Consider the following 23,024-nt stretch of genomic DNA (forward strand, 5'->3'; position numbering starts at 1 on the left):
ACTAATATAGTTAATAGTATATAATATTAGTTAGGTGAATAATGGGCAATTATGAATTATGAGGAAATATGTTTTTGAAAGACAGACGGCAGTTTAATATTCCTCCGCGTTACCGGATCTCTAAAATTCCGTCTGCTATTAAAATTAGCTCTTTTTATTGGTTAGTTTGATAGTTGTTGCTTGCCAGTCGTCTTCAGCTGAACTACAACTAGGACTTGATTTAGTCGTAGTTAGAACTTCTACTACGTTGTTTGTGAATACAATTTGAAGTTGAAGCTGCAACTAAGACTAAATGAAGTTCTAGTTCGAAGTTCGACTAAAGTTCGTTTTAAGAATACGGGCGTTAAAGTCATAATATTGAACCACCTGACCATAAACAATTTATTACGACGGGAGCAGTGAGATACCCTTTTCTGGGTCGACCGAACCTCTCGTAAACGACCAATTTCCCCGGTACCATGTGGTGGTCGCTTAAGGGAGCTTCAGCTTCTGTATGATGTCAATGATGATGATGATGATGATGATGATGATGATGTAAGTTTTTATTCTCGATTAAATTTAGATTTTTTGTTTTATAGAAATTAATACCTGGTAGAAACCTCTCAATTCTGTTTTTTGTTACCTATAAAATAACGCAAATGTTACGGGGCCATCGGCCCTGCACCCCGGCCGGGGCCCTCGAAGGCCCCTCATCCCATCATAGTTACTCGCTGCGCTCGCAAGGCTTGACCCCCCTCAAATTTTACCTTGCTTGCACCCCCGAATTCCCATATTCACACTTTTTATGGGTATGTGGGTGTTTATTTTTTACTTTTGAGTTTTTATTAGTATTTCTACAACTTATTGATATTATATTTTTTTTTCATGTTTTATTTATATTTGTTTATATAATTTCTTTCTTTCATATCCTTAAAACGTATAGGTATACATTTGGGAAGCCGGTGTATGGAAAGTTGCTATTAAAATTTGGAACCGACAATAAGTTGAACCAACAATTAGATATGACCACGATTGTAAGTATACGCTATCTTTACTCTTTTAAAATTGAAATTATATAGTAATTATTGCAATTATAAATATGGATAAAAATGTTATCCTTAGAAAATCCTCAAAATCCAGTAACTAAATACTGCGTGGAAGTGGTTTGGTGCAGCGAGAACGGTTTAGTTTCCCAGCCTCGAGCCTGGTTTCAATCCCGGCTGTGCAGCTCGCTTAGTCCTTGAGCAAGGCTCTATCTGTATTGTTGATAAGTAGGTACCTACGGAGGTTCGAGTGCGAAATGAGCTGATACATTTTCATGAAGTAAACGAAAATGATTTTCCCCATAGGCATTATGACTAGGATAATTATGTGAAAATGCGCTCTGAGACTTAGTTGTATAGAGCGCTATATAGAAACCTATTATTATTATTTATTTATCTATTATTATTATTATTATTATTATTATTATTATTATTATTATTATTATTATTATTATTATTATTATTATTGTTGTTGTTGTTGTTATTACTATTATTAGTATTAGTGTTGTTGTTGTTGTTGTTTTCGTTATTATCATTATTATTATTGTTATTAAATACAAGGTAAAAAATGATCATCTCAGCACATAATATTTAACAAAAGAGCTGCATTTCAACTTCCACTCTAGTTCCTATTATAGCTATGGTAACTATGGTGATAGTGTAAACATAATAATTAAGTTTTCAATATTGACAGCCCAAACACAAAACAAAATGACAATACTTAAACTGTATAGAGTGACATTGTATTTTCACCTTTATTAGCTTAACACAGTCCCCGACAGTATACAACAAACTCTGACTACCCAATCGAGCTTTGTGTAACAAAATCTATTGTCCATTGCATAGATAAGGAGAATTGAATGTACATGTACTAAGTTGTACCTCTTTCCTAATTATAAATCTAAATTGGTGGGATTAAAAGTGGAATTATTAAAAAAAAGTACAGTACTACGCTTTTGTGGTCTAGTGGACTAACAGTACATCAGGTTAATGTAAAAAGTGCAAATACGTGTTTGTCGTTCCATCATTGGTAACACTTACTACCCTTATAACATTTCTCTTGACAAATGTTTGCCTTGTTTTTTCGCCAGCTGATCTGACAATGTTTCAACCATTTAAATTCAATAGGCTTACATCATTGGATCAAAGTAAATTTAATGAAACTTATTGCATTAAAGTGCAAAACATATATAATTACCCGTAATAAAAATTTAATAACTTTGGAGAGGGTCTGTGAACACAAGCATCTTGGACTTACAATAGTTCCCGATCTGAAAGGTCTCAAATTTTCAAATTAATACGTCCCGGAGCCAACCGTTCCCTGGGTAGGGCCTATGATAAAACGCTTCGGAGGTAGAACTGAAGCTTCTCTGTTTCATTTTAAAATTTATGCCGACCTATCCTAGAATAATTATGCGGTCCCCGCATAGAACCCAAACCCTAAAAGATCGCGTGTGTCGAAAGTGTTTAGAAAAAAAAAAAACACTCGTTTTTTTTTATTTTGGGCATCCAGGAAATTATGTTTTGATCCACAATATCTCTACTATCATATGCGTTGCTCTGCTCTTAGTTTAACTTTGCCGTCCACAAGATGCAAATAGCTTCTCCGAACTTAATTCATTCGTTCTTTTACAGTCAATATCCATTGAATTTTTACAATTTTTGACTGTTTACTGTACTCTTTATTGATTGTGCTGTCCTTTGGCTTGTTTTTTGCATGTGTGCAAATGAGCCTTGGCTACAAAAAAAAAAATAAATAAAAATAAAAAAAATAAAAAAACCTGTCGACAATGATAATAGACAGCAGAAGATCCCGGGTTCGAATACAGATTGGGTTCGAATGGGTTGGTAATTTTGTTCGTACTGTCAGATTCGTCTTCTCTACCGTTTTAGTCTAGATTAATACCAAAATCAACTAACTTCACAGATCAAATTTAAAAGTATGAAAATATACATCCAAAAATTGATTGTATATTGGTAATCGCCTTTTACACGGGTCGGGTGGCAACGGGCTGGGTGGTACAAAATGTCTGGTGGCGAAAGGCCGGGTGGCAACTGGATAAGGATGGCAAAAAGTCTGGGTGGCAACGGGCCTAGAGTGCCAAAGATATAATGCTATCTACTTTAGACATTTAAACATTTGTTAGAGCTATAATATTGATCACTGGAACTAAAAAAACTCTATTCTATTTTGCTGTGTACATACTGTCTCTTATACACATCTAATTTATGATGGCTGTGAGCTCGCACTCTTATAGCAAGTACATTTGGTAATTTGGCAATGCTGCTGATGCCCAAAAAATAACGTTGCTCTACAAGCTATTTTGTGGTTTTGGTCATTGGTTAATAGATCTTTTTTGGTCATTGGGTAATAGATTTCTTTGTATGGGCTAATATACTCAACTGCCTCTATTATATTGTTGATTGATTAATAGAAATTTAAAAGGAAAAATCTGCACACATGTACACTAGCATTTTTTTTTTCATTTTTAACATATTTTAGTTTTTGTACAAATGAACATTCTAATTATTTAAAAAATTCTATCTTATTAACTTTTCCAAATTTTTTGTCAAGCAGCTCTCAAATATTTTAGAATGTTTATTTATACAAAGAAAAATGTTAACACCGAGGCGACTTTCGGTTCCTTACAACACAGTAGGTAGTTTTCGCCGCACGACGTTAACCTTAACTTTAACGTTAGTACCCAACATATGCAGCACGATAGCTCCGCCCATTTGTAAACAAATCGAAATACGCATACGCACACCCCTAACTAACGTAAACCGAGCACGTAGAATCCTGAAATTAACGTACTCCGCAACGCAAGATGAATAAATTATCACGTCATCCGTTAACGTTAAGGGTAACGTCGTGCTGCGAAAACTGCCTGGTGTTAACTGACCGCGCCATCTATGTGACGAGTCCTGTTAGTGGTAGTAATTGATGGCAATTATGAACCACTGCCGAAACCCGTAAAAACTTACGCCAATGTGTATTTAAGCATGGGCGATGATTTAAGCAAAGTTTAATATAGTCATCTAAAGCCTCGTCTGTTGAAAGGTGCATACCCGAAGCGATAAACGCTGAATACAGAGATGTACCTCAGTTTAACGCGCGGACCGCTCTTGTTTGTATGGACAGCCATTACTCTACTGCCTCTATAATACTGCCCTCATCGGAGCTTTCGACATTAGGAGACCTTGTTTACTTTTACAATTTGCACCTTTTTCTGCTTGCTTGCATAATGTTGCTATCTATTTTTCTGCTATGCATTATCGTATTTTTTGTTATTTATAAAGTTTATAAAAACAGGATTGATGTGTGTTCTTCCAGTTGTCTTTCCTTTAATTCTTGCTGGAACAATTTTCCTGCGCTATATATCTGATGACGTGGCAAAAATGATACTGCTATATTTTATTGCAACATTTTTGCTGTGATGACAATTTTAGGGTAGGCCTACAGTCCGTTGCCACCCATAGTACCCCAGACCTTTTTGCCTTTTGGCACCTAGGCATTTTGTTACCTGATCCATTGCCACCCGGTCATTTTCCACCCGGCTTTTTGCCACACTAGACCACCCGGCCTTTATTCATCCGGCCATTTGGCAGTCTAGACCCGTTGCCACTTAGGCCCTTTGCAACCCGGCCTTTCGCCACACGCACGTTTGTTATCCGGCCTTATAAAAACTCGGAAGGAAATAAACCATTAGGGTCAAGCAAGAAATTAGTTTATTCGTGATTGTTAATACAGTGATACATAGCCCAATATTATTTGTAGTATTCCGCTAACGATAAGTGATGCAGTTTTAGTCTAGATTAATACCAAAATCAACTAACTTCACAGATCAAATTTAAAAGTATGAAAATATACATCCAAAAATTGATTGTATATTGGTAATCGCCTTTTACACAGAGGTCGGGTGGCAACGGGCTGGGTGGTACAAAATGTCTGGTGGCGAAAGGCCGGGTGGCAACTGGATAAGGATGGCAAAAAGTCTGGGTGGCAACGGGCCTAGAGTGCCAAAGATATAATGCTATCTACTTTAGACATTTAAACATTTGTTAGAGCTATAATATTGATCACTGGAACTAAAAAAACTCTATTCTATTTTGCTGTGTACATAAAACAACTCTATTCTATTTTGCTATGTAGGCCCTACCAAACCTCTGCTATCTCAGAAATGTAAAGGCTATTCTTATTTTTATTTTTTTATTGCCAAACAAAAACATTACATAAAAATGATACAGAAAATGAAAACCAAGACTAACTGAGCTGATTGGCAGGAACACAAAATTGAACTAAATCACTATAACAAAAAGTCTGTGTCCCTTATCAACCAAGTTTTACATAAAAATAAGCCCATTAAATACAGTTAAAATGGTTAATTGGTATAGAAATAAATAATAAAATTATGAATCGGATCATAAAATTGAACAAGTAGAATTAAATACATTAGCGTATATGAGGCGTGTTGTGGCAAAATGGTTGAGTTGCTGCACAGGCCAGTATTGAGTAAATGAGCTATAAAATATGGGAGGTCAAATATTGCCTTAAAAATCCATTTTTTTTTTTACTATAGATCAACAGTTTAATTAAATTATGTCCCAAAGTATTAGTTCTGGAAATGGTCAACAAATCGTTTATTTAACGTTATTTTGATAGTTAATTCTATTTAATGTATGCACAAATAACTTTGGAAGGCAATTACTGAAAATCAAGTTTATCTTGACTCTGAGAGTGCTATACATTCACTTTCCAATAAATTAGGCTTGAAATGTCCAATTTCAATGAATGACCCCTCATTTTAAAGATCACATACTCAGGTATCAGAAAAAAAAACCAATAACATTAATTTAAAATTAGCTTAACTATTTTGCCAAAACATGCCTTATATGGTAAATATATAATAATTAAATTCATTACAATTAATGCATACACGCGTCCATACAGAAAATCTGGATTGAGGATAGTTGGTAGATTTTAGAATTAGGTAGAGAGTTTTACGAAAGAGAAAATTACAAATTAAAGAAGATAGAAGATATTTTCTACGAGCCGAGAGATGTGGCCAGTTAAGAAATTAAAGTCTTGTGTCGTATTTCATTACACCACATCTTTTTGTTAAAGCAAGTCTTGTAACTCTCCTGTGTACTGCTTTGTAAGCTATGTTATAACTTCTATCTTATTTTGCTATTTTACAGATAAGTCACTGGGGTACGTTGAAACAACGCATGAAATTCCAGCAAGTGGAGTTGTAAAATACACATTTGAAACTAATAGTTTTCCTTCATTATTGAATTTACAGGTAGGCCTCAGCAATCAGTTTGGTCTTTGTTACTTTTTTGTGCTATTGTTTGATCTGCAAATTCTTATATGGGCCTTATAACAGTGCAATACGTTCATTTTAAAAGAAATAATCAAAATGTTGTGTATTTTGCTAATTTTTTTTTTGTGAAATAAAAACATAGATTTGGACAATATTTGACACAAACCCATGTGTGATAGGGTATATCACACCCTTCATGTCTTATTTGTCAATACCATTTTTCTCCACATAGACGTTTTGACAAATCAATTTTCCCAAATTTGAATACATTTATGTTCTTCTGACTTGTTCTGATCATCTAAAAAAAACTTTATTTAAAGGACAAATATATAAAAGACAGCCATGTAGATGCCTATTATTCTACTATAGGACGGCAAATGGTCAATCATAGGGGCTCAAAAATTAAGCATAGTTTCCCTTAGCAACCAGTGTTTTGGTAGTCCAAAATTGTTTAAATGAGAAAGCACATTAGATCTAAGCATTTTTCACAGATGTATTGTGTGCGTTAACAGACAGGATGTTTCACTTCCGACATGTAGGCCTAACAGGCTTTAGGAGTCATGAACTGTGAAATATTGCATTTTAAGTGGGCTTCTTTAGTTTAACTTTAATTTATCACCTACACTATCAGTGGCGTAAGGCCCGTGAGCCCTCAAGGGCCTCTGCCAGAAGGGGCTCCGTAGACGAGTTGATTGGCCGAGCGGTTAAGTCAGGGGCACCGTAACCTTCAGCTCTAATATCGGCGCTGGTTCAAACGGCTCACTCGCCAATGGTTCTGGTGGTGGAACAAGTCTTCTCGGATAAGGACTTTAAACCGTAGGTCCAGTGTACACAATTGGCTCGTGTGCACTTTAAAGAACCCAGTACATCATTCGAGAAGAGTAGGGAGTTACGGTGTACTGGTCCATTAAGTTCCCTGTTGTTAAATGGCGCTCGTGCCTAATGAAATGAAATCAAATGAAATGTAGGGTGTAACCACTACCCAGCACGTAAAAGCATATACTTGACCAGTGTGCTTTCAGGGAAGAAGTTCCATTTTCTTATAAGAGACCATGTTTTTAAATAGCACTGACAGTGTTTAACAATTAAAGTTTCTCAGCATTATTCATATAATTTCACCCATTTTTCAGCCACTTCGTTAGCGAAAATACACTGCTGACATTTTCTCGCCACCGGGCCCCATGACCTCCGCCGCTTACAATATTTCAAGCTGTCCCATCCGCTCAAGCTAATTTGTTGTCTTATTGGTCAAATATGAAACATACTCCCTTATCTGAAATATACAAAATTAAATTAATTGAATCAGTATATTTCAACAGGCACAGCAAGGGCCGTATTTCTCTGATTCCATTGAAGTCGAAGCAGCTGTATCACCGAGTAATTCATTCATACAAATTGGCTTGGACACATCGCATTTGTCAGCAGGAAACGTTGCAACATTCTGGCTCCGCTCCACTGAAATCCCTTCTTACATTGTTTACCTGGTAAGAATTTGTTATATTATTTGATCCAAGGTTTACAAATAATGTAATTGTTATTTTTAATAATGATGATGGTGATGATGATGATGATGATGATGATAATAGTAATAATAATAACAGCAACAACAGCAGCAGCTGCTTCGGCAACAGCAACAAAAGCAGCAGCAGTAACAGCATCACCAGCAGCAACTGCTACAACAAAAACAACACCACCACCAAAAAAAAAAATGAAAAATAAAAAAAAACAGCAACATCAACAACAATAATAATTATTGATAGTATCATCAATTTACTATAGGCCTATTGTTATTCATTTCAAAATACTATATATTTTAATTTTCTTACAGGTGCTGCTTAAAGATATTGTAATCAACATATAGTTCCCATATTTAAAATTGTTATTAAAGCTTTCGTTATTTTATTTTAATAGATTATATCCAAAAGTAGAATTGTTGCTATGGAAACCCTTTACAATCTGACATCTACCCAAAATAGACTAACCGTCGACATAACACCAGATATGGCACCATTAGCCAAATTAGTGGCGTACTATGTTCGGAAAGACAAAGAAGTCGTTGTTGATGTGTTTAACTTCAAAGTGGATGGTTTGTTTAAGAATCAGGTGATTAATAATTTCCTCTTGGATTCACCATTTTCGTCTTCAAATGACAATCAATTATGCATTTATTTATGTGTGTATGCTTTGTTTGAAAAAGACATTTTACACAATGTGCCTCAAATACTATTCCGAAATACCCTTCTGGTACTTGACATCCTCTCTACATGTTAACTCTCCTCCCTCCTGATCGGTAAGTCTAGCTACGGTTTTGGGTAGCAGGTAACGTTTCAATATGTTTAGATCTGCAGGAAACAGTATCACTTATAGCGGCCATCAACAGATAGTAAAACTTTTCCATATTGCATCATGTGAAACATTTCTTACAGAAGAATCTGTTTAAATTTTCCATATCAACAAAATATTTTTCCAAAGACATTAAAACATTGCCTAAACCTAGATGTATACTGTCCAACTCTGCATTAGCAAGCACCCGCTGTATACTGTAGGCTACTTTTATATAGCTTTACAATAGATTGCGGTAAAAAAATAACATCACAGTGTCTTCTTATAATATATAATTGTCAAAGTTTTGTCTGACTATAAGTATATAAAAGCTCATCCCCTTATTTATTTCTGGGAATTTTGAGCTAGTCATCCTTGGTAAATGTTTCTTTGCTATCCATTCAATGCGTATAATACTTCTACAGCAAGCCTAATTGTTCATGTACTTATACCAATTAATATTCTTTTATTCAGGTTAGTCTATCGTTCAGTAAAGATATTCTTGAACCTGGTGACAACATTACAGTTGATGTGACAGCAACCAACGGGTCTCAGGTTTACCTTTTAGCTGTCGATCAGAGTGTCTTACTTCTGAAGTCCAGCAATGACATCACTCAACGAAAGGTAAAGACATAATAGGTAATAACAATAATACCTGTAATAGGAATATGAATAAAAATATGATAACATTGTTATTGCTTTTCTTGGTAATGCCATTGACTTTGTCTTGCCATTGCCATTGTTCAGAACACTTACTTGCTTGTTACTTGATTATTCGAGTCTTCTTAAGAGATAACCTTCACATAGAAAGTAAATGCAATGCAAGTATGTCTTCAGAGTATAGGTTTTAACACGTGTTTTTATGTTTTTAGGTCCTTAGAGAATTAGAAACTTTTGATGGAAGTGATAATATTGGCATGTGGTTTGATCGGTTTCCATACCTAACAACAGGCATAACTGCTAATGATATCTTTAAGGTAAGTAAAGGTCAGTGAAACAAAATAATTGTTAGTCGTGGACGTCGTAGGCACCATAAACCGGGATCGATTGAAATTGAAATGACTCCACCTGGCCGGACCCCATAAAACATTCGACCATTGGAGGGCGTACGACGTCAACAAACATCAGATGACGTCATAACCCTTTGAAAATAACAACGATCCAGTGAGTTGAAAATAGTTGTGTTAAAACTCGAAACGTTCTGAGTAAGTACTCCGTTCATCACATTGGTTTTACAAAAAAGAAAATTGCATCCTAAGTATTTATTACCAGATGATTTTTTTTTAACAATTGCTATTTGCATTTCAGAAGTACAAGATTATATCTAATCAAGTTTGATAAAAAAAAATATATATATATATATATGATTTGCAAAAGAAAATCAACGAAACAAAATATTGGCAACTGATGGCGTTGTCTAATTTAATTTGGTGTTTCAATGTGTTCCATATGTGTTGATCCAATGACCGGGGTAGTAATGTGAAGCGCTTAGAGGCCTTGTAAAGGCATGAAGCGCTATATAAGAACGACATATTATTATTATTATTATTATTGTCTTGAGACACTGCAGAATGCCGTAGTACAACTTATCAATATCCTACACAATATGGAAGATAATAACTTGACATGTATATTTATTGTAGTTCTGTAAATTTCAAATGTTAACATATTCCATGTCATTTGTGGATAACATGACATAACTTGTAACACTGCAGAATGTCATACCAAAACATATCCATATTTCTATCGCAAGATATTATATAGCCTGTGATATGGCATACGCCTTTTGCCATGGTTATTATCCATACTAGTGTTAATAGCCGTCTTGACGAAAGAAACTTGACAGTCATTGACGAAGTCGTTGACATTTAAGGATGCTGTATGAATGCACTTAAGCTGATAATACTTCAATTTCAGCATGAATATTTTAGTACACATTAAGATCACTATCTAAAACTACCAGTTCTATCCAGATTGTAAAACAAAAAGATAAAGAACTTCCTATATATTATATGCTGTGCCTATAATATTGTGATAATGTGATGTCACCATGACCATATTTAGGCATATTACATGTTTTTTTTATTTTGTCAAAAACTATTTTATAGCTTAGAGAGGCTACTTACAACTCTTCAGTGAGAATATGTTCAAGAAAGAAAATTGAAATTTCTTTAAGCTTCAATGTGATTTGTATTTTTTTTCTAGAATATTGGAGTTCTGGTATTAACAGATGCTATGATTCCTGAAAGAACTATATTTTTTGCAAGAGGAAAGGGCTATGCTGGTCGTAGTAATAGAAGTTAATATCTAAATATATTATATTATAGTTGAATATCATGTTTAAATTAGTCACATATCTGTTAGTACTTCTTACTTCTCACTGAGATTGAACCAAGTAAGCTACTTAACTAAATATAAATATAATTTTTCTTTTCCAACATTTTGTTACTGAAGTACGTTGATTTTCTGTGTTCATTTTTTATTTCAATATATTAAATATTCACACAACAATAAACCACACATTTTTATGGCAGTTAATATTATTTATACTCTAACTATTATTATTATTATTATTATTATTATTATTATTATTATTATTATTATTATTATTATTACTATTATTATTATTATTATTATTATTATTATTATTATATTATTATATATAATTATATATATTCAATCATATATATTTATATATATATATGCAGTACTAATTTTCTATGTTTATTTTTTGTTTCAATATATTAAATATTCACACAACAGTAAACCAAACTCTCTCTGGTTCTGACATGTATATTAAAATAATAGTTAATCCTGGTATGGGAATACCTTTTGGCGGTGGGGATTATGGATACGCAGCAGATTATGACACGGAAACACAATTAGAAGACACACCTGTACGTGAAGATTCTGCTGTGCGTACAGATTCTGCTGTTCGTACGGAGTTTCCGGAAACATGGCTGTGGACAGATACAACTGTTGGGTAACCAATTTAACATAACTTAAATATCTCAATATTTTGAAAGTCCAATATAAAATAATTTTGTTTTATTGATACCTTATAGATTTTCTAAAATAACTACCAATACATGTTAACATTTTATTTAAAATACATAAAAAGGTCAGTAATATAATAATGAAAAGGAAATATACAGGCAATATAAACATAACTTGATAAATTGATACCCATACCTTTCAGATTGATATTAAAATTTAAAAAAAAAACAATAATTGAATAATTATAGAACATCAAGTTAATTCTAATCATTAGAAATAACAATTTCTAAAACCTATTCATTAAAACCTTGGTCCATTTCTTTCAAAGTAATTTATAATTTATAATTTTGATTTCTCTTCGGTCGTATGGCTATATTATTATTCAAGATTTGAGTCAACATAGTGATGTGAGCAAAAATGATTGTATAGAAGGTTTGAGAAACTTCTAAAGAAACTAATGAAAGCTGAATCAGATCTGAACTTCCTTAACCATTAGAAATAAACTTTTAATAAAAATAAACCTTACAATTCTAACTAAAAATATATCTAAATAATCCAAAGCTCAGCCAAAATAAAATATCCAATAATTTTTCTTCTCTTGTCTTAATTTTAGAGATGATGGAACTGTTTCCATCAACACTAAGGTCCCAGATACCATTACGTCTTGGATTGGAAGTGCCTTTGCTTTTTCTGATAATACAGGACTTGGAGTGGTGACAACTACATCAACGGTACATTCTATTATATATTTCTAAGACCAAGACTTACTTGAAAAACATGAAAAGAAAGTACAGATTAACACAAAAAAGTTTTACTCATTTTTCGTCAACTTTTATTCTAAACTTTGAGGATATACTGCCCAGTTTTTAAAAATTTATAATGACAAGCTATAACTGCAAATATATACGTTTTACTGTTCGTTTCTCTCATTTTAGGTGACAGTTTTCAAACCGTTCTTTGTTTCGTTAAACCTACCGTACTCAGTGATTCGAGGTGAAAACCTAGCATTAGAGATTTTAGTTTTTAATTATCAAACCAAAGACATTACTGTAAGTAAGGTTCGATTTTTTAAAAGACTGTTTAATTTTAAAACATTTATTTATGGTGAAATGGTAAAGAGAGTGATTCACACTGGTTTATCTTCCTCAAATATTGCTACCTTTTATTTCTATAATCTTCTTTGTTCCTTTAAATGGGGTTTTATTTACTACTGGTCCTTATATTGTAATACATTAAAGAATATTTAGTGTTGCAAAATATTCAGTTTTCTTTTTAAAAGCCACGCTTCTCGTTCCCTTAAATGAGGTTTTATTCACTACTGACCCTTATATTTTAATACATTAAAGAGTATTTAGTGTTGCGAAATAATCAGTTTTCTTTTTAAAAGCAAACTAAACAAAATATGATACTTTCTGTTAATTGTATGTTAGTCATTAATAAAATAATGAAATAAATTATTAATGCAAACACGAGTATACAATTTAGGAATAAACTCCTTTCTGATATGAAAATAGAAAGGACAAATTAATTAAATGTAAAATGGAATTAATGAAATCGGCAAGGCAGGGGCGGTGCTAAGTAAACCCTTAACATCGGCGCTGGTTCCAGCCGCTTCTCGGCTCCCCTGTCGGGGACATCGCCTCCCCCCACCCCGTCGGGCAAATCCTGGCGCCAACCCCTAATTCTCCTACCTTTACCTTTACCATCATAGTCAATCAAACTTAAATTAAAAATTTTGCAAAAATGACACTAGAGTAGAAATTCCATCTTTTCTTCTCGACTTCTATTAAAAAAGAACTCCTAAACAAAACATAGCAAAAAAATCTTCTACCTTTAAACTCTTCTACATTTAATAAATGTTAACTTATTTCTATCTTTGTTTATAGGAAATTTAAAATACTCTAACTTTGTGTATAAACTGTTCAAAATATTATTTTATAAAGGTCAGTTAATCTTAATCTAAGTTCTTTGATAAATCTGTATTTGTTTTCAATTTTTTGTTCAAACTAAACATAGTCAAATCCAATTGAATAAAGCAAATGTTTAACGTGCTTGGCCCAGCACGATTCATTTCTTTTAATGAAAAGAGTAGCCTAATATTTAAAAACAAGAAACCTATCTGTATCAATTGCAACAATATGTAACCAATAACGAAAAAGATAAATTGTGCAATAAAAATATAAAGAAATCTGCCAATTTCTGCAGTAACCGCTCTGTCGAGAATAAGAAACTACTAATATTTCTGAGTTTACTGCCAAATCTGGAAGGTGGTACTTTTAATTTATAGCGCCACCAATCGCCACTGCTCCAAACGTCTAGGGAAAAAAATCTCAGACGGGCACCTCACCAAGCAAGTGTATATTATGCACCTTTCATCAACGTTTTCATTTGTACTTGATACCATTGTACTTAAATAAAAATCGGTAATAATATCAATACAGGTACTCCTATTTGTATACAATTAATGTAATACTTCATTCATCACCATTTTATTTTAGGCTGAGATAATTCTCCACAAATCTGCGGATTTCGATAATATTGAATTCCAATCGACTAATAACAATTCAACCAATGTTGTTAGCAAAAACCAGGTAAGTCATCTTTATCAGCATAATTTGCTTTAATTCATTCTTTTTTATATCATAACAATTATGCTAGAGATAAACATGTATTTTACAAGGAGAGAAGCCTGATTGAAAACTACCAGAGACACAATGCCTCAATTATTCAGGTCTCAGAAACACGGTTGTTATTGAGAGTTTTACCAAACTTTACTAGGTTTCTCTGATTTTATTGACTTTTACTATTCGGTATAAAACATAATTTAAAAAAATAAAACAAATCACATATATTTAACGGCTGTAGACTAAACATTATTTATAGACTTAGAAGTAAAGAGGCACAATAACCCAGTCATTATATTTATTTTATTAATTTCTTTATTCAAATTTATTATATAGTGTCTATTTTATAGATCTTTAAATGCTTTTTCGATTAAATTCAGATTTAATATTAAAAAATGTCCAACCTTCTTTACCCTTTGAGAAGTATATTCCACCGTACATAAAAAGGTGTAGATCAATTTAATTTATTCACTTATTACCATGTACATATTTATCTTGCCGTCAGAATGACAAAGGTAGAGTAGATGTCTTGCCCATGTATCGCAAGCAAGAAGACAAACAACTTATCACATCCTTTTATTTAAACATTTGTTTGATATTAACACTATTACTGATAGTTAAACATTTGTTTGATATTAACACTATTACTGATATTTAATCTGTCTCTTTCTGCAGATCGTGAAAGCAACTATCACTGCTGGAGATGGTGTGTCAGTTTCTTTTGCTATAATTCCCAAGAATCTAAAACTGATGGACATTCATGTGTCTGCCCAGTCATCAACCGCCAGAGATAGTGTCATTCGACAGCTTTTAGTTGAGGTTATTTAAAAGTTCAAATATAATATTAATATTCCTTAAAGGTATTGTGTCTTATTATGGTCAAAAATGTAATTTACTCCTTCTCTTTCCTTAAATAATTGTAAAAACTCAAATGAGATACAAATTAAAACAATTGAGTTTCGCAGATTAATAGTAAATTTATCGAAATGTTGTTAGAAACTTGTTAAGTTTTATAAAAATGGTAATGGTAATGGTTTGAGACTTATATAGCGCATCATACATGGTCTCTATGCGCTCGGGACTAGATGTTGCACTTTACAACTTTATTACTGTATACTTAATTAAAAGAACGTCGATATAATGCCTAAATACCAATACCGTAATTCCTTTTCGTATTTTTACCAGCCCGAGGGAGTTATGGAGTCATACACTAATTCAGATTTTATTGATGTATCAAACGATGTCTACGTAACATCATTCCTAATTGATCTGCCGCCTCCATCTGGTCTAGTTGAGGATTCTGTTCGTGTGGTTTTGTCAGCAACAGGTAAGAAAACGTAACTATTATGTTTGCTCTTGTAACTTATAACCTTTGTATATACATACAAAGGTTAGCAAAGCGAACGAATCTTGAGTGCAAAATAATTGATATGATTTTTTTTTTAAATTGCTATACGATTGCATTTCATTTTTATTGTATATATGAGAGTTTATGAGAATGGTAAAAAAGAAAAAAGAAAATATAGAAAAAGGGGAAATATCAACAAATGCTGTAATGAAATATAAATGTACTGTTGGAAATTAATGCATTGATGAATAAAAGTGGTGGTAGTCATACCATAAAAGAGAAAAAAAGTGAACGAATGTTGCATTTGGAAGGACTATAAGATTAGGCAGATGGATTCAATCTAATATCTAATACCTACAATTATTAAAGAAAACAGTCACATGACACCTGCGACTCACGACATACCATCCGAACCTACTGAACAAGATGAGTTTGTAGACAATGTGAATAATTTTAGATACAAGGATGATTGCCAAATCGGAATCAGGAGTGAATCGTTTCCTACAAAATGTATCCTTAAGTAAAAGTGCATACTATCGAGACGGAGAAGAAAGATCACATGAACATAAAAAATACCAGTACATTGAAAGCCTTCACAACCAATTACATCACGGTGGCATCACTACCATAGAAAACAACCGAACATCTGGACGACAACCAAATACATGTTACAGCTGCGGAAACAGGGTCACAGACAAGACAATTTGAGATATAACCAATCTAAACCAAGATCATGGTATTATGAATGACCATTTTAACTTGTTTACTTAAATATTAAAGATCTCTGATACCTCAAATGTCTGAACTTGTAGTCTGGCAGCTAAACAAATGCAGCTATTATATCTATTTCGGAATCATGGCTTGACGATTCGGTCCTCGGTCAAGAGATAATGATTCAAGGTTATTCCATTCTCCGCAACGATAGAACAAGATCTGGTGGTGGTGTATGTGCATACATAAGAAATGACATCACATTAAACACGAGAACTGATTTACACAACGATCAAATTAAATCTTTATTGTTGGAAATCATACTTCCAAAATCAAAACAAATGGTTGATGTTTTTTATCGTCCTCCAAATGATAATGATTTTCTTGATCACTTTAAAAACACTTTGTCGAATGTCCCACCAGATTGTCAATTTTCCTGACAAGACTTTTAAACAATTGTTACGTTTTTAAATATTAAAAAAAAAACTATCAACAGCTTATTATCTCGCCGGCACGAATTACATGCAACACGAGTACGATATATATTATTTGTAATACCCCGGGAAAAAAAATCCAATTTAGTACTATTAATTTAGGATTAAGTGATTTCATTCTTATATATTGCACACGCAGAGTAGTGCGGAATTTGGTAAATCAACATAAAATTGTGAAAAATATGTCCTGCAGAAATATACTGCTATATGTTCATTTCATTGGTTCTTTAATGTTGACTGGTCTGCTGTACTTAACTATGGTAAGGCCAAAAAAATGAGTTTTTTTTACCCTCCTTTACCTGCCCCTAACTACTTGAAAAAAGGGGGCGCAAAAACAAAAAAAAAACATTAAAAAAGGTTTTTTTTTAGCTTTTATAATTTTTTTTCTTTACAAATTAAAAGAAAAGTGAGTGAATTTATCTATTTTTTGCCAGATGCATAGAGACAAGCATCTTTCCTTAATGAAAATTTTAGAAAAATAATATGTTCTGCTTTAATTTAATGTCATTTTGGCTATGCCTGCTCGCTTATCTTGGATTTCGGCAATCACACAACGATTTAAGAACAGCCCCAAGTTCAGCAAAATAATATGGTTAGTTTTGTCATGGGAGAAGGGAGAAGAACTCAAGTAGGGCAAAAAGAGATTGATAGCCTTGTTTTATTGAATGTCAAATATAGAGTTGCGCAGATTAAGTTAACCACAGTACTTAAAATCGTTTGTAAATCTGCTCTATCTTATTAAATGAACACTTCATCTTCAAAGTATGTGATCAGCACAGCCATAGCACACGCTAAAGTGAATCCAAATATATACCACCTAAATCATCAAAAACAATTGATGGCACATTTTATGCCTCTACTATTCAAGAATGGAACAGATTACCAAGCGAAATAAAGAGCACCATAACGGTATTAATCTCGTTAAAAACTATTTACCAACTCAGAGAGGGAGGGGTGATGGCGCTTCGATCTTTTTTGGATTCATGAATCTCTTTGATTTCAGGACCCCAATTAAAATAAACATGTGTAATTGGTTTTCTTGGGGTATGCTGGTAAAAATAAACTTGTTAGGTTTTAACAATGCTGCTTTTTTAATTGTTTTTTAAGTAATTTTGTACTTAAAGGTCTTTATCGGTGTATTTACTATTAAAAAATTCTTTTTTAAGATGATTTTTAAAACAAAGCGTTTTACTCAATTTCATGCAATTTTTGCGACATCTGTTTTTATCTTTTTATCTATTTTATGATGCTTCCGTGATTTGTATGTTGATTTTTACGGAATAAATGAAAGGATGAGTGAATTTAGCCTAAAATGTTGCATAAATAAATACAATACAATACATTTAAGTAAAGTGAAATAAACTATTACTTTGTTCTTACCAAATATTTTGTAACACCTTAAAAACGTTTGGCAGACTAAATGCAGCAGCCATCCACGATACAGCAACCAAGCACAAACATAATAAAAAATATTGTAGCTCACAGCATTTATCAAACTTTCTGTAAGTGACAGGATAATATTAAGAACCTTTACTTTTATAGTTCCTTCTATTTGATATTTTGGTTTTTTTTAGGTGACATAATGGGTCCAACCATTAGCGGATTGGACAAACTGCTGCGTATGCCCTCAGGCTGTGGAGAACAGAATATGATAGTCTTCGCTCCAGATGTCTTTATCTATGATTACCTAGAGAACACCAATCAAAATAATCTTGAAATAAAGACAATGGCTCTCCGTTTTATGAACATAGGTAAATTTACATCAGGTTATTCATTTGTCAGGGCCAAACACATAATCGAGATGTATAAAATCACGATTTGTTTGATACTGGTGATTTTGACAAATTTTACAGTCAAAACAGAAGGGGAACATTAAGATCCAAAATACAAGACTGAAAATTCACGTTTACATCAACTTTTTTTAAATTTTCAATTTCAATTACAATAGAATAAATAATAATAAATACATTTTACTTAATAAAATTATCATCAATGTTTTTCCTATTATTGTTAATAACAGTAATAATACTATTTTTAGTGATGTTTTTGTTGTGGTTGTTGGTGGTGTTGTTGTAAAGTAAGTACACATCGATTTAAATATTATACTTTAAATAAAATAACCAATCAATCAATTTTTTTCCTATTAATTAGTATTGATATTATTTTTAGGGATGTTGTTTTTGTTGTGGTGATGTTGATAGTAATCGTTTTCACTATCATACACACATCCATTTAATAGTTATAATGTATGTTTTCAGGCTACCAAAAGGAACTTACTTTTCAGCACATAGATGGCTCTTTTAGTGCCTTTGGTGAAAGTGATTTCCATGGCAGTACTTGGTTGACAGCTTTCGTGGTGAAATCATTTGTCCAAGCTCAGGAGTACATATTTATTGATTACAAACTTGTGGAGAAGGCTGTTAATTGGATACTGACACAGCAGAATGAAGATGGATCATTCCGGGAACCAGGAAAGATAATTCACAGAGATATGCAGGTTAGAAAATATCCTACAGCACCAGTAGTTGTCTTTGAAACCAGAAATCATTTAATGTTTTATTCTGGGAATTACCATTTTGTATATTAATTATTGTTAATATAATTATGATTTACATATTGATAGAATATTTGTTAATTGATTTAGTTTTGTCCTCAGCCTAGGCGCCATATAAGTCAATTGTATTACCTGTATTATTATTGTCATTACAAAACTAATAACTTCCGAAATGATATTCTTTGTAGCTAAACACGGTATATTTTCAATATATGAAATAAGCTCATTCGGAGTATGCGCGTATTAAGATCAATCGACATAAGTAAACATAGGTCTACACACAACATAGGTTTATGTCCATTGAACTTGGATACGGACATGCGCAGTTCAAACTACAATTTGGCTTATATATTCTATTATTTTAGGGTGGTTTATCTGGACCAGTGACCCTTACATCTTATGTGTTGGTGGCTTTGCAAGAAGCTAAAAAGGGGAAAGGGTTCTCTCAGGTAAGTCTTCGGTCATATTAGTGAGCATGTTGCACACTAGACTGCTTAAGAGGACAGTGAAAATTGGTGTAAGCACAACTCTTGTGCCGAAAAGTTTTTTTAGGCCTGAGTGTACCATGAAGTAATACTTACATTTAGAAACGTTCCTCAATCTTAAAGTGTTGATGAAAAATATAAGCTGAATTGATTACTTTATTTCAGACTACTTTGGACTTGCTTGGAAGTTCTGTTAATAAGGCTGCATCCTACATTGCTTCTAAGTTATACAACTTCAACTCTGATCCGTATGTATTGGCCATTACCACGTATGCTCTTACTTTAATCGGCCATCCAAATAAAAACGTATTCCTTGCTGTATTTGAGGAATTGGCAATTGTTGAAGGTAACCACAATTAATATTTACTTAATAATAGATAAAACTGGTTTAAAAAGCTGCCTTAGTGAATAAGTCCTTTCAAATTACTTGCCGCGTCATGGGGCTGTACCGTACTTACAAAAGTAATGTCGATCAAGGCGCTATGTACCGTACTATGCATAATATGGCATCGAATCTTACGAAAATCCTTCTTATCTCTGTTATTCAACTTTGCCATGACATTGCCTGTCATTGGAACGATTGCTTTAATATAAATGATTATGCCTTTTTTCTTGGCAAACAGAAACTAAAGTTTTTTTGATACAATTACAGTGATATGTTTGGGAAAGATGAGGGTTACACATTTAGCTGACTTAAATTTTTTTTAATTGTTAATGTTAACAAAATAATACTTGCTTGAATGTCTATTTAATTTTAATTAAATATTTTGTATAGGAATAATTAATCAGCACACTCTTATTATTAGGAGTGATGTCTTGCTAACCTCGTGTTATCGTACTGTGTGCTCTGTATCTCCCCAAATACTTGAGGAAAAACAAACTCTCACTAATGGTTTGGGTGGGCATCGAACGCACAACTACTAGAACTAGTTTTCTGTCATCACTGGAACAATATACTACTGTTGTTGTTTTAGTAACATTTATTTTGATTTCATCATCATTTCTTTGTATTTTCATTGCAAAGTTTTGTTACAATTTAGTTTAATTTATGTGGTAACAATTTAGTTCCATAATTATATTGTTTTGACCAATAGGAGATGATAATAAGGAAACGGAGTCTTGATACGTTTGTGAAAATTGCTCCTTAGCATAATTAATATTGCAGTGATTAGAAAATGTATGCTAAAAACCATCATACTGTTTGGCCACGTATTAACAAACGCTTATTAACAAAACCTTTTTAATACTGTACACGTGTACGAAAGGCAAAAATGAACACATTAAGCACGCTGCACAGGGCAATGGTTTGACGATTTCTTTACCCGAAAGGGTTTAAAATTGCATTTGTTTTAACTATCAATCATCAGTGAGAACTATTAAAAATACATTTCCAATTTATGCATAATAATTTAAAAGTAAAATAAGTCCACTAGCAAGCATATTTAATCAATGAAGTTTAACAAGTCTTTGATACACCAGGTACCATATTTTTTCAGCTCAAAAATTATACTCGCCAATCCCTGGGCAATTTTAAATCGTACTTTATTATGGGTTTTTAGCCCTAATAAAACGCTTATTTCTTACATTTTCACATCAGCATAATATGTATTTTTAAGGTTTTATGTACATATAAGTTATATTACAATTCATTTTCTAAAGTATTGACACTTTAACTTTAACAATGCGTCTACTGCGCACTAACCATTAACGCATTGACCAAGATAGACGCCCCTGGTGTTCACGTGATTTCAGAAGTCGACTTCCTGAAAGCCTTTAATAGGATGGACAAGTGACAAAAGAAAATTTTATCCAGTCGGATTAGTTCGATTTCCGTTGCCGGTTCAACGTAAGCAATCAGATTGGTGTAGGCAAAGTTATCATGTTGTACAGAAACGCCTCTTCAAAGATCAGATAAAATCCCGCTGAAAACAGAATAATATTGCATATATTTTTTTTTTTGCACTAATTTTTTGAAAAAGTATTTTTGTAAATTGTTTGAATTAGCTTTATTTTTAACATTCCATAAACCGTTTCAACCTTTGCGCAAGGCTCGCTCCAAACCAAAGAAACCTTGGATTACTGTAGAAATCTTAAAACTGTCCAGGAGGAAATCCAGGTTATATAAAGCTGCAATTAAAGCTAAAAACCTTCTTAAACCCCATGCACAGACTAAATGGAATGACTTCAAGTCTGTTAGAAATCACCTATGTTACTTAATAAAGTCTTCGTATCGTGACTACATCACCAACCAAAATTATAAACAAATGTAACCCCAAAAACAACAAGGCCTTCTGGTCTTATGTAAGGAGTTGTAGAGCAAAGCCGACAACCACAAGTTTTAAAATTAATGAATCTTATACTGACGATCCGAGTAAAATTGCCCAAGCCTTTAATGAACACTTCTCTTCAAATTTTAGTAGCCGGTCCTACAAGGACATTCCTTCCCCTACTGACATTAGGCCTTCTGAACTGGATGAAGTTCCTCCAATTCAAACCTCACCGCAGATGGTTCTCCAATTGATTAACAAATTGAAGTTCGGGAAGTCCCCCGGATCTGACAATATTACAACTTCTATGTTGAAATTAAGTGCTATATATGTATGTGAGCCATTATCTAAAATGTTTAATATCTTAATTGATAAAGGTATGTTACCAGACGATTGGAAACATGCCAATATAGTTCCAGTGTATAAAAAGGGAGAGCGAGCTTGTGTTCGGAATTACAGACCAATATCTCTCTGCTCTGTTGTAGGCAAAATGCTCGAAAAGAGTAGTAGTTGACAACATTACATCATTTATGTTAGACAAAGGGCTTGTCTCCAGTTTTCAACATGGATTCATTAAGGGCCGTTCTTGTTCTACTCTCTTGTCGTCAGTGATTCACCATTGGTCAGCAATTCTTGACTCAAGATCCCCTCCCCATATTGACGTAGTGTTTCTAGATTGGAGCTCTGCATTTGACCGGGTTGATCATTCCGCTCTTCTGGCTAAACTTTATAATTATGGATTTTGTGTCTCGCTCTGGAGGTGGCTTCATTCTTTTCTTATTGGGCGCTCTCAAACTGTTCTTTTTCGGGGTCAATCTTCTCCTGTTGCCCCTGTGACCTCTGGGGTCCCCCAGGGGTCAGTCCTCGGGCCTATTC

At 33.2% G+C, this 23,024-nt stretch overlaps 1 protein-coding gene across 1 annotated transcript in view; it reads left to right on the plus strand.

Moving 5' to 3' along the window:
* LOC117106560 (CD109 antigen-like) overlaps window positions 1–23,024 on the plus strand; it is a 51,854-nt gene that overhangs the window by 11,776 nt on the left and 17,054 nt on the right. The window contains exons 8-25 of the mRNA XM_033247943.1: window positions 923–1,057; window positions 6,148–6,325; window positions 7,666–7,830; window positions 8,258–8,449; window positions 9,143–9,292; window positions 9,541–9,645; window positions 10,874–10,967; window positions 11,477–11,651; window positions 12,279–12,396; window positions 12,601–12,714; window positions 14,164–14,256; window positions 14,965–15,108; window positions 15,475–15,616; window positions 18,417–18,593; window positions 19,101–19,339; window positions 19,762–19,845; window positions 20,047–20,227; window positions 21,886–22,073. Coding sequence (XP_033103834.1) covers window positions 923–1,057; window positions 6,148–6,325; window positions 7,666–7,830; window positions 8,258–8,449; window positions 9,143–9,292; window positions 9,541–9,645; window positions 10,874–10,967; window positions 11,477–11,651; window positions 12,279–12,396; window positions 12,601–12,714; window positions 14,164–14,256; window positions 14,965–15,108; window positions 15,475–15,616; window positions 18,417–18,593; window positions 19,101–19,339; window positions 19,762–19,845; window positions 20,047–20,227; window positions 21,886–22,073 — 2,674 coding nt within the window. The remainder of the gene's footprint in view (window positions 1–922; window positions 1,058–6,147; window positions 6,326–7,665; window positions 7,831–8,257; window positions 8,450–9,142; window positions 9,293–9,540; window positions 9,646–10,873; window positions 10,968–11,476; window positions 11,652–12,278; window positions 12,397–12,600; window positions 12,715–14,163; window positions 14,257–14,964; window positions 15,109–15,474; window positions 15,617–18,416; window positions 18,594–19,100; window positions 19,340–19,761; window positions 19,846–20,046; window positions 20,228–21,885; window positions 22,074–23,024) is intronic.

Source organism: Anneissia japonica, unplaced genomic scaffold, assembly GCF_011630105.1.
Source record: "Anneissia japonica isolate Jap-2015-1 unplaced genomic scaffold, ASM1163010v1 scaffold11144_len554210_cov170, whole genome shotgun sequence".
Taxonomy (NCBI): Eukaryota; Metazoa; Echinodermata; class Crinoidea; order Comatulida; family Comatulidae; genus Anneissia; species Anneissia japonica.